This window comes from Dermacentor silvarum, chromosome 1 (assembly GCF_013339745.2).
Source record: "Dermacentor silvarum isolate Dsil-2018 chromosome 1, BIME_Dsil_1.4, whole genome shotgun sequence".
Classification (NCBI taxonomy): domain Eukaryota; kingdom Metazoa; phylum Arthropoda; class Arachnida; order Ixodida; family Ixodidae; genus Dermacentor; species Dermacentor silvarum.
This window is the reverse complement of record NC_051154.1, coordinates 80,333,807-80,352,349: the sequence shown is the minus strand read 5'-3', so window position 1 is coordinate 80,352,349 and position 18,543 is coordinate 80,333,807. Positions and strand designations below refer to the sequence as shown.

Below are 18,543 nucleotides of genomic sequence, written 5' to 3'. Positions count from 1 at the left end.
TGCATTACGTAGACGTCAACTAGAGCTGAGTCTGGCAAGATGTTCCCTTTCAGGAAACTTCCTCCACCTTGTGAATTCACCGCAGAACTGGTTTGACTCAATCACCAGCTGTTACACGCGTAACGCATCGACTGCGGCGCGACGTCAGCGCTGATTTATGTGCATGGCCGGAAAGAGGTTCAATGGTATCGGAATCGCCGACTCAACAATACATGGAATGATCACAAAGAGCACCCCATTGCATGTTGCCCCTTACTTTTTGGCTACGCTCACTTCACATTTAAAGGACCATTTTCAGGTCCTCCAATAAGGAGCCTTGCACCTATACAGCGAAGACAGAGCGCGGTGTATACCTTGCGCTAATAAGTTTCTCAATTCCACGGGAAGAACGGCATACAATTACCAGTTGCTCATCAACTGATAACTTGAGAGGTTTCGTTGCTCTTACATGAAGTGAAACATCATATTACACCACTTATAACCAATTTTGTCCCCATAGACACGGAACAACAACTGAAACCAGAGCACAATCAGCGTCCACGTTTCCGCAAAGCATTGGCAGTTTCAGCTGCTCCCCCCCCCCCCCCCCCTCCCTTCTCTTAAAGTGCTTCGCACATTGGCGCAGCACATTTGCCATTGGCGGGCCTTGTAGCTAAGTCGTTTAGTCGACTAAACTCAAGGACGCAAACTCAATCCTTCTAGGTCGGCTCTGTCGGCGGCGTTTTTGATGGAGGGCAATACGCAGGCACGGCCTTATATATACGTTGTGATGTCGGTGTTCGGGAAGGAGCCTCGGGCAAACTAAGCACAGCATCGTTTACAGAGTTGCTTAGGGGCGTTAAACCGAGAGAAAGCAATAAACATTTCGAGGTCACTTCCAGCGATCTATCGAACGCATTAAGGGGGACCTTTCTCACTTCTTTTTGGCAGTAAAACAGTAAGATAACAGTGAAAATGGCGCACTGTGCGGTTGCGAAACCATCCTTGGCGATTTTCGTATTTTATCCGGCGCCTCTTGCGAGCTATAATTCATATATAGCGAATTGCTGACCCGCATATCGCCTGCACATGAACAGTCACGTCACCGGAGCTCTGATATCGGCAAGTGTACAAAGGTTCCCGTGTTTGTAAACCTCTTGTTACCTATCGCCACGCCATCATGGGCCTAAAAGACTGCTAGTTGGCTCTCCTATCGCGTGTACAGTTGCAGCTCTAATTGTCTGCAGTAAAGCCATAAATTCATATTACCCCGTCGCCGAACTTTCATCATTCACAAAGGATCCAAGGTCTCTGCTTACATGTGTAATTGCGCCTTGTCTTAATTAATGCGAAATCGCCAGTCTAGGAATTTGAAGATCACCTCTATCATTCTGTGAATCTGCATGCGTAAGCAACATGGAAATCGCAGTGATGCTGTTTCTGAGCTAGTACCCGGGGACCGAATCGCGTTACTGTCACCTCCAATTTGCTTGATTATGACGTCGAGAAGTGTGACGGATTTTGAAACGGACTCAAAGGCAGCCCCTTGACGAGGAGACGGGAGTTATAAAATAATTAAGCTGAATGCGCAAGCACTGCTGCCACCATGGCTACTATGATGATAAGCGCAGAGCCTACTGCGCATATAGAACAATCCGAACATCGAGGCAACACGTTAATTCCGCAGTTCGTTAAAAATCAGGACGAGCTATATGCGCATTCACAACGCGTATAAAACCACCCAACAACGTCTATTCTAGACAATTCTTCCTCTAAAGAGAGAAAGTGAAACGCGACTCTCGTCACCAAAGAGAGAGAGCGAGAGAGAGAAGAGAGACGGATACGAAGAAGCGAGTCTCACAACCTAAGCACGGGCATTTTAATTCCGATAACCCGGTGAATTCGCTCGATCCATTGTGAACTGAGCAGAGAAGCCAAGCTCTTCACTTCACTCCCCCCCCCCCCTTTTTTTTTTTTTTTGTTCTTAAAGACGAAGAGATCCTTCTCAAGTTCTCTTATGTTAATTACGCACACTGCGGTCAGAAGGCCCAAAATCTTCTGCCGGGAATGTGTAACGCGAACCTATGCAGGTCAAACGACAAAAAAAGAAAGCTCAGCCCGTGCAGCCTCGCAGGACAAAGCAAATAAAGAGCGCTGAATGCGGCGACAGTTGTTCCTCGTGCGTCAAATCGCAGGTCTCGCGCTGTTCGAGGTACGACCGAGCCTCGCTCGGAGTCCAGCACTCACCGTGGTGGCGCTTCCTTGCGCAGCCACGGCGGGGGCGCGGACGTGAGGCGCATCTCCGAGAGGGCCACCGCACTCACAGGAAGCAAAAGCGCGCATGACGGCAGGTGGCACGTCTCCATGGCGTTATGGACCGACTGCGTTGCGGGACGGGGGTCGTTTACGGACAGATACGCAGCCACAACAGCTGCCACCACCGCGAAGACCAGCGCGCGCGTCTTCATTTATCCTCTTCCCGCAAAGCGAAACGCGACAGAAGAACCGCCGGCGCCCGAAGCTTCCTGTATGTATATATGCGCGCGACGCAAAACGCGCCCCAGAAGATACGCCGGCCAGTTGTCTCCCAGCGAGCCGCGTCCGTTTTAATCAGCAGTCATTCCTCGTTCGGCGATTTCGTCGGACGTATACACGCGCGGCGAGCGAATGAATACGCACGCGGAGTAACGAGCGGCAAAAAGAAGCAAAAAGAACGGAGGGACCATGAATATGGTCGAAGCCCGGTTGAGTGCCGGTTTAAACGAAATACAACGTCGGCTGCGGGAGCACGTGGAAACACGACAGTTTCCCTTCGGACAAGCCTTCTCTTCCCCCGCTGCAGCTTAGGTCGATGCCGCCAGACCGCTGATAAGACGACCTCGCTATAGGAAGCGCCCCACCGACCGGTTAACTAGACAGCCAGAGCAGAGCGTCTTGCATGCGCTCTTCATTTTGTTTCATTTTATCCGCTCCTGTGGGAATCAAGACGGCAGTATCGGCGAAAGGCTATGAGTATAAGTATATATATTCTACGAGCACGCTGCTTCGCAAGCATATCATACGCAGAACGTTTTCGTTGTTTCGAACGTTCGGTTTCGGCTCACCGGAAACTAACACAGTAGGATCTCGATGATAGGTATTTCTTGAGACCCCTTAGGAATAATCGTATTATCCATAATAAACCATATAGCCACAACGCCAAAGCGAATGTAAAACATTCTTGTTTATTTATGGTGATTCCTATGGGATGAAGAAGTCATTCTTCGCTTTCTGGATCACTCTTCCCTCAATGTTGTCAAGGAAGCCATTTTGGAATGTGTAACGCTTCACGCTCTTTGCCTGTAACCTTCGTTTCTAGCGCTCACAAGCGACGCACAGTAGAGCTTTGCAAGTGCGCAGGTCTATGCTACGATCACGGAAGACGAAGATTTCAAACTCTGACTTCGTATCTGTACGCCGCGGCCGCGCACTCATGACCGTGAGATGTGTGGCGGCTCAGAAATTCAAATCACACAACACGGCCCGGAAGAGCCCCGTTCGAGTCATCCCGAAACAGCGCATTGAACTTAATGCATTCTGGCCGGGACCTTCGAAAATTTGAATGACGCCTAAATTCGAAGCAACCGTGACCGTGCCACCAAGATTTGACTGTAATACAGTGAGTGCTTTGCCTGATTGCGTGTGGAAGACCGCTAAACAAACGACCAGGTGGTGTGTCTCTAAGCAGCGCAGTACACAATATTTAGACGAACCAGCTGCCCCTCTCTCGAAGCCACTAAGCTACTAAAAAAAAAAAAAAAAATCAGTATCTGTAGAGCTACCGGTTGAGACTTCACCTTTCCATCTCTCTCAATCATCCACATACAGCGACTCCCTCCCTCTTTGAGACAGTCATGCGAGGAAAGTACGGTTTCGCAAATGCGTGTCATATTTCACGTGGCCACTTGGAATATACACTCAAACATACGGACCACATCGACTTCTGCTTCGTCTGATACCAGTGAAAAGGTGAAAAACATTCCTCGGAAGTTTTCCGATTACACCTCTTCTCTCGTCACCTGTGTCTGGCCAGTGCTCTACTGGAATCCCCAGCTCACAGCGCCGAAAGGATTCGCGGTGTCTCTCTTCTGGCGCTTCAATCTCCGGACAAGGAGCCCTCATGTTCCCTTAGTGCCCACGGGCACTTCGCAGTAGAGCAATACAGGCACTCCTCGACTTCGCTGAGGAGGCCCATGTTTCCGTCTAAGACTAGGCCGACACGGGAGCGTATACCCACATGAAAGACAGTGTTGGATGAACAATTCCTGTGCGTGCTTTACCCCCGCTATCGAGCTCCACATTCAACTCCTTCCCCCGACAGCGCGGTTGAGGTGTCCCCCATTGTACGAAACACTTACTGCTGTTTTCCTCTACCGACAACCACTTCTGTTCTTCCTCCCCTTTTCATAGTGAGTCGCTGTTTTTTTATGAGTATTCCAATCGCCCACTCTATAGTTTGCCTTCTTGGAGTTAAAATTTCCCATAAGACAGCGTTGCCCGCTCTTCTTGGGTCGAGCTCATATGCTCCTTCCACCAGAAAACACCAACTGCACCATCTACACTAGAAGCTCGCAGACGTCAGGTCCATATCATTGCCTTTTAGAAGCTACATCTCCGCCTACCACTTCACGCACGCGCCATGTAGCACGTAAAGAATGCAATGTACCCTGACCGTATAAGTGTGCCAAAATTAATCCGGTGCCCTCCTCTACGGCGCCTGTCATAACCCTGATGTTGCTTTCGGACTTTCAGCTTTACCTATCTGGTAAGAAACAAAAATTTGCTTCCGAAAAGCTACCAAGTGCCTCAGTTGCTTCTCCCTCTCTCTACCTGTTCCTGACTTTATACTTGAGAGTAGCCTGAGAGACCCCTAATTGATGATGTGGATATTCAGTTAGTAAACAGAATTACACGGTTCGTCCTGTGGTCTGCTTACGTGTGATGACAATCTTAATGAGCTATTATTATGCCTAAAATTTCCGTCATTATGCCGAGTTCATAGTCCTGGGCCATCTTTAATGGATATACTATATCTGTAGACAGTGGGTCGGACAAATACCATATAGGGAAGTTCCGTCCTGTATTAGTGCGAACCAATTACGTGCTCATAGTTTCGATTGATGCCCTTGAGTTGACGGCGATAAAAAGCGATCCGTGAATCACGGATAATAAGTTCTACAAGGCACTTTCTTCACGAAGAAGGCCTGAACGCATTTATTTATGTATATTATAACGACGTATGATAACGTACCACTTATGTAGCGTGTCATGTTTCTCATACTCACGTGTGATTCGATGACCATGTTATGAAAAATTACGCAGTGTGCAAGCTTTTAGTACATACGATACTTGTTTTTGCGCAGTAGCTCCTCGTTTGTGCAACTAGTGTACCGGCCTAGTTACGGTAACGAACGTTACTGTCACTGGATGCACTTTTCTGACAACTTATAGCAACATATGCATATGAAGGTAGATTGCAAAGCTTTTAATATTAAATACTTGGGCGTTTCATTTTAGGAGTGTTCTCCTTGTACAGGTTAGCCAACAGGAACAATATCTGGTTGACTTCCCTGCCTTTCTCCAACTTCTTTATCTCTCGATTTCGCTACTGAGGAGCCCACATATAATTATAAAACGAACAACGGCACAAAAAAGCAGCCTTCTGCGGGCGCTGGAACTAATGCGTGTGCCGGTGTGAAAAGCGTTCTTTATAGTGGTCCGTATACCATCAGAGTTTCCACGACGCCACCTATGACACATTTTCTTATAAACGTCACAATAATGTTGCTTCCGTCACAATAATGTTGCTAAAGCACTCCCTATGAAAGCAATGGGCACATACGTTGCAAAATGCACGTTGCAATGCGCCACTATTTCTTGACAACATTTTGTTCATGAAAAAGCAACCCCGCAGTTGTCCGCGTTACGTTACAGTCGAGTACCTTGTGTACCCTTTAGCACTTAAGAGGCAAACGTTTTGCGGTCGTAACGCCTATATTGTTGGTTTTTGGCCAGCGCTCCTTTTCTTGCCAACGCTGCCCGCCAGTTTGCCATATGCACCGACGAGTACGTACATAAAGCAGAGGCGCGCATATTTGCCCATGTAAGATATATTTACGGGCGGGCCGGAAGGGGCTTGCCGGCATGCACCAATCAGAAGGTTCCAATCAGAAGACTTCCTCGATGCCAGCGATGCAGACGCAAACGACCGGCCAACTACCATGGCGAAGCGCGACAGTGTCGCTACGTGTCACCGAAAGACCATTTTGTCATACTATAGATCCCGAGTTGTAGCAGCGTGACGGAATTTCGTGGCGACGACGCCGACAAAACCAGTCGGCCGGTCGTTGCTCGACCGGTCTTCGTGCATGCAATCTGCCTGCCGCTCAACGAAAACATCGCACCAATAACGCGATCGCCGCAACGCCTGATTTCTATGGGTTCTATGTATTCGGTACTGCTCAAAAGAAATCGAAACGTGCTTTCGAAGTTAAAATGCACGAACTTCAGCAATTGCCCGCCGCCCACATCGATTTTGAGCCATTGTTTCTGTTCAGCGGTGGCTATGTCACCTACACGCCAGTAGCGTGTAACCACGCTACTGGCGTATATTTGCTAAAGGTTAAGCAAATTTGAAATAAACTACCCTTCCCTTTGCACGCTCTCCACATGAAGCAGGAAGCGCCGGCACAGTGTTGTGCCAACATCGGAATGCGTCACCGTTGTCGAAGGCTGCCTGCCACACCCTCGGGCGCTCCTCCGAGTGATATGTGACCACGTAAATTGAGTGTATGTGTGCTCTTTGTAATACTTACAAATAATTTAATTACCGAGACCGTGTGTTTGCGTCTGTTGCCAAGCGGCCAACAAATGACGAGCCGGTCGTTACAGCGGCGTAAACAAGCGCAGTCCTCACCTATCAGCAGCGTCAGTACTGCGTTTACGAGAGAAAACTACAAGCTCTCTAAATGAGCGATCATGCGTGCATAGCTTCATCCAGTAAAACTGTATCGAACATGTAAATTGTAGGCATAAATATTATGAAGAAGATTGAACCAGGCAGTAATAGCGCGAACTATATACGGTGTCCCGGTCGCCATTTTCGAAGATGTTAGCGGTCAACAATAGTGGCAGGTCTGTGAATGACGATACGGTACTCATATGCGCAAATCAGGGTGTTTTGCTATGCTTTGACAATTTATGTCCGCCCTGAGCGAGTTCCACCTCAGTCGAGCGCACATACCACGATCACATTTACAGCGAACTTTCGGCTATACTGTGAACAGTTTCGCCACACCCAAAATATTTCGCAAGGCGTCTACGAGACAATCATCCACTTATAACGACCTGGCGCCCTGCTCAGTTCGGTTACAACGAACTGAATAAACCATGGCGCGACAGCGTCTACACGAGCGGGGGAAGGGGAGAATGATGCACGGGGCCTCACTTCGTGGCTCGCGAATGCGCTGCCGCAGTCATTGCTTCAAATAGGCAATCACTACTCGTGCTTGGCCTCGTTCAAGCATTTTGTCCACGCATCTTGTACATGCAAGGGGCTTGACCTAAACCCCGTCCGCAGCTCGTCAAACTTGGAGAGTGTCGTTACTGGAGCGACATTACTGAACTAAACATCAGTCGCCGGTTTCTACGAGTGTGGCGCAGTGCACGTCAATTAATACAACGGCTCTTCTGCGTATTGTACTGTTCCTCATCGGTAGTTTGGAGGGAACGTCCAATTATAACGAACTCCCGATATAGCGAACACATTTCATGCAACGAAGGTGTTCGTTATATCCGGGCTCGACTGAAGCGAGGTATGAGCGGTCGCTGTATATGTGCTGATGTAAACAAATGCGCCCCACTAATGCTCTGGCGGGTATCGGTGTTCTTCCGGGCAAATTGCGCGCTCCATAAATTGGTACACAAACGTAGAAAGCTATGCTGTAAGATATCTTATAGCGAGTATGGAAAATGTATTTTTGAGAAAAGGTGACACATAACCTATAGTGACCATCCCATATGGGAATCAGCGACAGTACGCTTCACGGCATCCGCGTCGGCGCGGGGATACGCCCGTAGCATCGTTGTATATCTTGACAACGAAATCGTCCAACTTCCGAAATCATCCGCAGACTGTTGGAGTCGGCGCAGTGTGACAGGGGCGACATAACAACACAGACCGCGGTTGCCAGGAGCAGGCGTGACAAAAATCGGCGGTGTACGCGGCGCGCCAGCGCGGGTCTCCACATGGTTGTGTGCCCCCCTTCAACGACAGGACGTGCTACGACGCACGATGCAAATGCGCGCGCTGGCGCCTGCTGGCGTGTGCCACTCGTTCGGGCTTTACACTGGGTGTAGATTTATACCTACAAAATTTACCAGAGGCAACTCTGGCGATAGCGTCTGCGGGGGCTGCGAGTATACGACGGTCCTGCAAGCATGACAAGGACGGGCAGTACATGGGCCTAAACTATAGTCGCGCGCTATCGGCAAAGAGAGGCAACATTTCAATGAATTCTCGCTGCCACTAGAGTATACGCAGAGAGCTGAAGCACTTGTGATCAAGCAATGAAGTTTGCTTTCCGCGAATGATTTTGACAAATATACGCCGACAAAAGAGTTGCCGTAAACATAACCGCCATTCTTACTATATAGCCATACCTGAGCGAGAGTGCAATATCGATAAGACACAATCCAGCCAATCTGACTCCCGTATGATGAAAATTTATGCAGGAGAATGAAGCAGCGATGGCAACATGGCGCAATACTGGGAAAAAGCAAACTGTAATACCGGTAAATAGAGCGTGCCGCTTCTCCATTTTTCTGGAACCCAAAGTGGCACTTATTCGAGTGACAAGCGAGCTGTAACACAAACGCGTATACAGAAGTACAGGGTCGAATGCACAAAGCTTTTCGTTCGTGAGTATTCGGCCGACGCCTACACTAATAATACGCGCAACGTTCCGATTGACTGACATCTGCTTTCACAAATAGCTTACGAACGTTTATGTGAACACAGGCCCCGATGCTATAATACAGGTCTCTTTTATACACCCATCTTGTGAGTGCATTTCTTTAATTTGTTGCAAAGGGGCTACTTTGGCACGATAGAAGCATACGTGTGGCCGTGGCCTAATGGTTAGAACGCTGGGTTGCTGTGGTGGAAGACAGAGGCTCAATCACGCATACCTTCATAACATTGTAGGCGTACTTCACCCACTTTGGAGGTATCTAACAGAAACCTCGAGGTATGTATCGCGAGCGCGTCACAATGTGCACGAAATCACAACTGTGCACGTAAGAGATACGAGAGATATGTCACTATAATAAAGCGAATAGATTTCTGGAAGAGTTCGGCTACTCGCTTACATTGACAATCATTGTCGGTGGCTTCTGTACATTTTTGTTGTTCACAAATATTTGGTCCGCATGCGCTGGTATATATAAACAGAAATGTTTATCTGGAATGGTGTTCGGAGTGTGTATGATTATGTAGTCGAAATGAATATAAGCTAGATGCATACATACTGAAAATCATTTCGGAGTTCCCCACTATACGGCGTGCGTCATAGTCATATTGTGGTTTTGGCACGTAAAACCCCCAGAATCTAATTCTAAATACATATCGAAGCCCTTCGGACGAACGGCAACGCGATTCGGTGTCTTAATAAAAGCGGCGAAATCAAAGCTGCGCATGTGTTCGCCGTGTTCACCATTTAGCGTGGTGCTACGTTGAAATCTGTGAATGGAAGAAACATGAAGGACCAGAGCCCTTATTCACACGAAAGTTTTACGCGAGGACTGTTCGTAAGAGGAGATGCCAGCTACTCTTTGTGTTGGGAAGCGAAAGCGGCTGGCCAATAGCAAAGAGCCCTTACAAACAAAAAGCTTTAGAAATTCGGCCCCAGAATTTTATTAGAAATTCGCCATGAGATGTCAGTCGACAAGCAGGCAATAATTCAGGATGTCATCAAAAAATTCGTGCTTCATGGACACCCTTTTACAAAGGACAGCACCAATTTCCCTAGCACTCATTTCTCGCTGCACTATTTATAAACGCTGTCCCAGTGCAGTGCGCCAATTCCACTTCTTCTCCTACTTAAACATGAGAACGATTGGAAAAAAAAAAAAAAAAAAACATTTGTCGTGGAACACTCAGCAGCCGGTGTGTACGCAGAGGCGACCGCTCAGCCAACTCGGTTACTCAATCCCGAAGCGCATACCGACAATATCTTCAGCAACACCTTATTATCACTCTCATTATATATATACATAATATCACGAAATGAAAACGAGGTACGTGGAAGCACGTTATTCACTGTCCGACGTTTCGTTGTCCTCGTTATATATGTCCAAGAACTGTTCCGTATACTTCCTGTTGTTACTCTGTCGAAGGCTTCCCACCAGCCGAAACGTTAGAAAGTAAAACAGTAACGAACGAGTTTGTACGTACACCGTTTTGATTTTTTGATACAACACCAACGGAGTCATATATATTACAAGGGCCTCTACATTTTAAAGGGGCACTGAAGGGAAACACGTAATCAGTTTAGGCTGACAAAGTTTACTCCAAAACTATATTCGTTAATTTCTCGGTAAGATGTTGATTACAACCGGACAAAATTATGGTCAAAGTTTTTTTTTTTTTTTTAATTTCTCGCTGGAACTCCTGCGCCGGCATGTAAGTGTGACGTCACGGATTTCAAGCTATCTTCTGGGAATTGGGCCATTGTGGCTCAATAAAAGTTGTTGAATCTAGCTAAGTTCAGTATTTGGCTCTCTTATAGAATACAATGCAGTCAATCTTTATCGATAACGAGTTAAATGGGTCCGAGCAGACGCTGTCAAAATCCATGACGTCACCGCGAGCTGGTTCGGGACCTTGAAGGCGGCGTCGCCACCAGTCTTTCGTTCTTGCAACTTTTCTCGTAAGAGTTGCGTTTTTTTTTTTTTTTTTTTTTTGAGGGGCGGGGGGGGAGGAGTATCGCAGAAAGATAACGAATTAATAGCGCTCGACTTATATTTTCACTTTAGTGTCCCTTTAAGGCATGTAAGAATATGGACCTGTGTATACGAAAAAGCTCTTGAGCTCGAATTGCATGTAAAATCAAATGCCAGCCAATCCTGATGTTAGCGAAGGCGGTTGGCCAAGGGCAAAAAACATTTACGGACGATAAGCTTTGTGAACTCGATCCCTGGGGCCGAATTCACATAGCTTCTCGCTCTTTAACATTGGCTGGCCGCCTTTGCTGTTCAGCATCAGGATTGGCTGGCATTTTCTCTTACGAACAATTTTATCGTAAGAACATTTTTCGTGAACACGTTTAGGTCCCGTATTCGACGAGCAGTTCTTACGGAACGGTTCGTAAGAACAGGCGCATGGCCAATCGTGGCTGCGAATATATTAGCAAAGGCAACGAAAAACCTTTCTAATTTACAACGAACGAAAAGGTTCGCGAGTTCGACCTTCGTGGTAGAATTACATCTACGCTTTCGACCTTTGGGGTCGAATTAACGAAGCCTTTCGTTCGTAAGAACTATCTGTCACTGGCCGGTCGCTCTTTGACCATACGTTCGCTGTCGTGAGTGACCGATGCTTGTTCTTACGAACTACACATATAATACGGACTGCTTTTTTGAATGCAAGCTGTCTTGAGCGTCGCTCGTAAGGGCGGAATCTCCGAGTGCCTCTTTGTTTCGCCATCATTTAGCTGCGCCCCAACATCGCGTCTCTCTCTACACCGCCCCATTTTGCTATAGCTTCCCCGGCTATGCGAAAGAAATCGGAACGATTTCCGAACGATTCCCGCTCGGAAGCCGCAACTCCGAATTCCTGGCAGGCCAGGGCATAAACAGTGCATCCGCGTGCTACCCTGGGCGCCTTTCGCCACGCTGTAGCACTCGCCGCCAGACAGTCGCCAACGGACTGGCGGCACGGAGAACAGGTTTCCTCGCGCGTATCGCCGCTTGACCAAACTTCCGGTAGTATGCTGTGATATACGGCGGATCACACTACGCACGCTGTACACACGCCGCTGCACGAGGACGCACTGGAAGGGACACCATAAACACTGAGAGGGAAACCCTTTGCGTATACGCACACAAGCCGAAAAGGACGAGAAAAAAACAAAAGAAAGCAGCAAGAAAGCTGTGGCCATCCCTACCGTACAGCTCTTGACGCATTCTCTCGTAGGTATAGACCGAGAACACGAGAGAGCGCCGAAGGCGGAGGTTGAAAAGAAACAAGAAAAGAAGGGGGAAAAGATGACAAGAAGGAAAGAAGGACGGCAAAGGTCGTGCGAAGAGCACGGTCAGCATAACCATCACGACAGAACAACAAGTATACAACTATACGGACAAACGTAACACATGTGCGTTGACCAATGAATGCTCAAACCGAAGCGTAAATATCTAGCTGGACTGCGAACAGATGTTTTCTGCTTAAATGCGGTATCAGCCGGCATTCAGACGTCAAATATGACTTGACGCTGCGTATACGCTGAATTGACGGCTGAAAAAAAGGGGGGAGCAAAATGTGCGGCTTCCGGAAAATATTTCAGGCAAGTCAAAATGGAGTACGCTACGCGCGTGGAATTGCTTGGATTCAAGAAAGTAGACAGATAAATTGCATGGCAGATGACGAAGGTCGGTCCTCTTACAGGTTATCCCACGGCTCTAGCAGTTCGTTATTCGAGAACGCGCGAATATAAGGATGGATTGACGAAATGTTGCCACTTTCACGGCACGACGTTTAAGCAACTAAATTTACCGTGAAATATAAACAAAAAATAGCTTGTCATGACGCGATAATACTGGACCACTCGTGGCGTTACTATGCGCACTTGACGAGAGTCGCCGGGAACTTAGCATGCGCCATTTGGGAAAACGTGCGCCACGCAGTTTCTCGAACCTTCTCTTCCACTGCAGAACAAACATAGTGTCCCATCTCGCTGTTTAATTTTTCATGTTTTTGGCTTACAGGGACGCGCGAAAACCGTGTACTGAACTGCTACGACTATATCCTATATGCTATATGCTCCTTATCTTAGCGCAACGGTGTGCTCAAACGTCTGTGCTGTAACACCGACTGTTCGGAAAACATTGTTTGAACTGATCCCCATGCGCTATCATCTTCACAAATGACAGAAACGCGGAGAGATACGAGCTCATCAATATTGCATGTTCACAACGCCTAACAGCTGACGTCCGTGGAACACGTGTGGAATGTTCTTCGCATGCTCGATTTGATTATGTGTAGAGGTGTTCGAATAGCGAAATTTTCGAATCGAATGGAACATAATACGAATATTTCAGAAAAATGACCTTCGAATATCGAATAAAATATCGAATATACCTAATTTCTTTAAAAGAAGTGATAGTCTGTTCCGCAACAAAAGGCGTGCTTACATTATTTTGGTGAATATGTAATGCCATCAAAAACTGGATATCGGGTCTACTGAGAAGCTTGTAAATGAGAAACAAAGTAAAATACGATCTATATCTGGTGCATTACGACAGTAACAGTAATAAAAAAATAATAAAGAAAGGAGGGGAGGGGGACAGCACCTCCCAGAAGCATGTAGTAAGAGTGTAGTGCTTGTTGAAGGAGCTAAGCGCTATACTACGGCGCCCCACGCATCGTTTTGAAGGCATCGAAACATGGTGGTTTTGGCCAAATAATAAATTGCTGTCTAAAACAGAGACGGAGAATTTGTAGGCTGCCGAAGGCGATACGTGCTTACTCAGCGGCTGGTAACTTATGCATAAGTGGCCTCTTCATGTACATGTGTATGTTCAGGAAGTGGATCGTCTGTGCGACAGCCGCGGTTCTCCTGCACCGGAATCATTAAGAGGAGTCTCAGTTTTCATCAGTCTTTCTCCCTCTATAGCAAGATTGTTGTTGTCCCATATAGTATTCAAACGAAAGAAATATTCGACTACTTCGAATAGTGAATTCTTCAGTCGAACACGAATCGAATAGCAAATATTATTTGATTGGTATTCGAAATTTCGAATATTCGCACACCCCCACTTACAAGTGAACGAATGAATAGCTGCATCATATTTGAAACAGTGTAGCGGTCTCCAGGAAAAGTCCTCCTCTAATCGTTCACAGTGTCTTGAATTCCGTGTTTTTCATGCCGGTACTGATGTGAGCAATCCGCTAGGCAACACTCAAATTTGCATTCAAGAAGCCACAGCAGCTCGCAACCTATGCCAAATATAAAAGCGATTCTCAGGGCGAAATATGCAACGGGAAAGTTACTTGGTGAATATTGACACGTCACGTTTGAATCCACATGTCATGAGTAATAACCGCTTGCCATGGAAACGAATTCGGTGTGCTCTTTCATAATGCTCACTGGCGCGCGCTTCGTTTCTAACATCTCGCCCAAAAGAATAGCGCTGACTCAGTGATTCGACGAATACGGAAAGTGCTAGCTTCGCGTAAATTTCAGGCCATCGCGATAGCAGATATTACTCTAGCACCACTGCGCACAAGAAGTCAGTTTCTCTCTTCAGAACGCTTCCATACCTCGGCGCAAGCAAGTGTACCTCATTTTTAGTGAAGCAGACCTGCGCTCGAGAAGAAATGCGGAGCTTGAGACATGCTACAAGCGCGAGTTTTATATATATGCAGAAGTGTTGCCGCACCTCCTGGGACGTTGCGTCGGTATCGAGTGAAGCAGATCCAGTTCTGCACATCGCTCACTTGTACGTACCGACAGGGCCGGCACGGCGCGGAGGCATTCGCTCGGTTGTGAAAAATACGCCGGGTTTAATATGCTTTCTGGTTGAAGATCGCGGTGCAATACTTCGTAGTTGGGCGGACGATTTCGGCCGCTGTCGTTAGGGCGTAGGCGGCACATGCACCGTAGTTACGAAGGTGTGTTTTGCGAAGAGTCAAGTCTACATTCCCTTCTGCCACAGGAACGCTACGTGATACGGTGCTACAAGCGAGGTTTAGGACTTTGAAGACGGCATCAGTGGCAAGGGCAAGAGACTCCTAAGCAAGTTCGTGCAGGCGATAGGATAAAACTCTCGTAAACTGCTCTAAGGGGTGGCTCGTCACGTGGATGATTAGAAGTGATGTGGAGAAAATTACAAGGCCCTGTAAGGTCCACAATAACCCGAGCATAAGATTTACATTCCGCTCCTCAAACTAAGGTGTTGGTGGACGGTAAGCGTCCAAGGCGAGGCGTAACAGGCGTCCACCATTGGTATTTGTGCTAATTCATTACGAGGATGTTCCTGAAAAATATAATAATAATACTGTCGGCAGAACAGAAGAACGAGCAACTACACTTGCGGCATTTATGTCGTCATAATTAAACGGTAGATATTGCCAGGGTTGTTCGCAATATAGATGAAAAAAAAAAAAAGATAACATCAGAAATACGATGTCATAGTAAATCACTGCATATTGCACGTGCAAATAAAGAACTTAGCACACTCTGATCAGAACGTCGTTACCGAAACTATCAACGAGTGTCTACGTCTTCCGTTCGTTTCTTATGAAGCACCGGCAACGCAACCAGCAAATGAGTAAGCGAACGGACGCAAAACAGAGCATACATAAAAAAAAAAGGAACACACTAGAGCGCACTCGCAGCGGGAGTGAGAGCAAAGCTGAGCGCTCAACGGAGGAGACAGGTTGTAAACATCCGCGACAGTTCTGCTACCACGACCGAACACATGCCGGCTGGTCGGAGAAGTCGCCGAACCGCAGCGGTGGCCGCACAGCCGTGGAAACGTGCGCACAGCGGCGACACATTGACAGTGCGTGGAACCCCCGAGCGTGTTGTCAACGCGCACGACGCGTCGTTCGGGCCCCCGGTGTGTGTCACGCTCATTGAGGCGCGCGCGCGCGCTCCGAGCACGCGGGTGCGCGCGCGGCCCGGCGGTCGGAGCCGGAGCGCGGCCACGGCAGACGCCGCGCGAGGCTCGGACCGCGGGGACGCGCACGCTAGCCGCTCTCGGAGTCAAGACCGTAGGCTTAGGGGGTAGCCGCTGTCGGAGGCATGCACTCACATTGCATCCGCTGAGGCCGGTGCTGCTTCCGGCGAGGCATGCCTGGGGCGTCGCCAGGGCGGCCGCCGTGCTGCTGTGGGGGGGCGAGCGTGCTCAGGGCCCGCGCCGGCCGAGCCTCGCCGGAGGGGTTCTGCCGGCCGCCAAGCGCGCCATGCCTCTCGCGGCCGCTGCCGCTCGACCGCCGAGCATCACGGGAAAGTCGTTCGGCTCCCGGCTCGTGCCGCCGCCGCTGCGGCATCTCTTGGCCGCCGCCGAAGGCGCGCCCCAACAAGGAGCCGCTCGCGCGGGCTGCGGCGATTCGAGCGGCTACCGCGGGGAAGCGCCACGCACGCCGCCGTCGGCGCGGACCGCGGGCGATTTGCGTCGGGGCTGCCGGCGATGTGGCCGCGGGGTGCTCAAGCGGGACACGGAGTCTTCGGGGGAAAAAAAAAAGAACACCTTGACAGTGAGGCACTTGAGAGCACGAGCGACCTACGACAACATCGAGAAAATTCAGTAACTCGCGCTGTGGGACGACCCATTTGGGTGGCTCTGTGGTGATCGTGGCGGGCTTTTCAGCATTTTTGCAACTACACTGCATTTATCTATCTTTCGTTTCAGCGGCTGATGAATGGCAGAAACCTATTATTTTTCGCATTACCGTCGTTTTCTCGTTTTCTATCGCGTCTTTACTCACCATCCTTCCCGTATGTTTATCCAAACGTTTTGCCTGTAATGATTTAATTCTTATTCATCGGCGCTGAAAATGATAACACGGCAATGCAAACATTTCCTTTGGTTGTATTAAGGGCAATGACATGCGTACGAGGAAAGGAGCGGACAGACCGCGCAGGTGTCTGCTCCACCACACCCTCACGGTTAAAAGCAAATGACAGCGCACAGTCAAACGCGGTAATATTGTTTTCTCTATAATAACTGCCGCAAGTTGCAACGACTCACGCCATATTTTTAGCGGACACCACAAACAGACGAACCAATTCAGCCGACTCTTCGTTTTCTTCACAAAATGTGGGCTTCTCTTGCTAGTTCAGGTGGGCTGCGGGAAAGCCAAGATGTTGTTTGGAAGATGAGAGCGCGGAAGCACTGCGAAACAAGAAAGGCAGACATGCGTTGCCAGCCCGTGGCAGTCGTAAAAGCGAGGAAAGATGGAGTTGCGATGAGAACAGGCACTTCAACTGTTTCGTAACTTTCTCAACCAACGAAAGGAGAACGACAATGATTCGTAGGTGTGGCGGCGCGAAGCGATATATATGGGCATAACTGCTAAGCCAATTTCTTTGCATACCCCAAATTCATGAACAATGGCGTAGCAGTGCAATTTTCGAGAGCAGGTTCGCCGCAGACATTGTGTGTGATACGTACCCGTAGAAGGTATTGGCATGTACACGCTGCCAATGGTCTTGTAAAAAACGCAGACCCACGAAAGCAACGAAATAATATGCAGATCCAACGCATATGTTAGAATCTATGAGAAGCAAAACTTCAGTGAAGTGGGTAATTAAGTGCTGTGCAACTGACGGCGATGCGCGCAATTCATCTTGTGCAACGTGTAATCTCATGCAATGTTTGTTTATCCACAGCAAAGGCCATGTAATGGAACTTTTATGTTTATACACTACACTGCTTACAAGCTACGCCCAAGTCCCATCACCAAATCAGGCGAATGCAGCGTCAGACAACGGCATGGCCACGACGGTGTGATGACAAATGCATAAGACGACTGTATGACGGCGACGGAATGGCAATGATGAAATGACGACCACGGAATGATGACGGCGGAATGATAATGACGTTATGACGAGGGCGACGTGACGACGAAATGACAACGCAGTGACGATAACAGATGGCGGAACGATCCAACGCAATGAGGGGATATAACTGACGCGAAGCCTCTTTGAGTTATCCAGGTATCGGTAGTAGCTGATGACGCACGCGCGGCCTTGTCGCCTTCTGTGTCATGAGGACGAAGGCGGTGCTTGTAGAGGGAAGAATGCTGATAAAACGGGCGACGTATCTGAATATATATATATATATATATATATATATATATATATATATATATATATATATATATATATATATGGAATACAACTCTTAATTGTGTCACAGTCGCACAGACCCACGCTGGGGGATTGGCCAAGAATGGGGACATTAACCAGTGACCTAAGAATTGGGCAGACCAAATATAAGAAATCCCCTATCCCTACACGTTACCACAGGATCTACCCAGACACCTACCCTAGTAACACTTGCACGATCTGTAAGACTCAGGCAGCATCGCTTCCCCACATGCTATGGGAATGTAAAGACCAATATCCGACAATTAATACTGTGACCCTCTCGTCGAGATGGCACGCCGCCCTGCGCAGCTCCCACCTTGACGACAAACTCTGGGCTACCCAGCAGGCCTGCGAGGCGGCGAAGTGGCAAGACCTCCCGTCCCCACGTGGGAGGCCTAGGCCCAGCCAACTAAACTCCTGGTTTCAATAAAAG

General features: G+C 48.3%; 1 protein-coding gene across 1 annotated transcript in view; it reads right to left on the bottom strand.

Moving 5' to 3' along the window:
• Positions 1-16,215, bottom strand: part of LOC119431562 (protein tiptop) — a 404,427-nt gene extending 388,212 nt beyond the window's left edge. Inside the window, exon 1 of the mRNA XM_037699053.2 lies at positions 16,051-16,215. Coding sequence (XP_037554981.1) covers positions 16,051-16,090 — 40 coding nt within the window. The 5' untranslated portion in view covers positions 16,091-16,215. The remainder of the gene's footprint in view (positions 1-16,050) is intronic.
• Between the last annotated feature and the right edge of the window lie 2,328 nt (positions 16,216-18,543).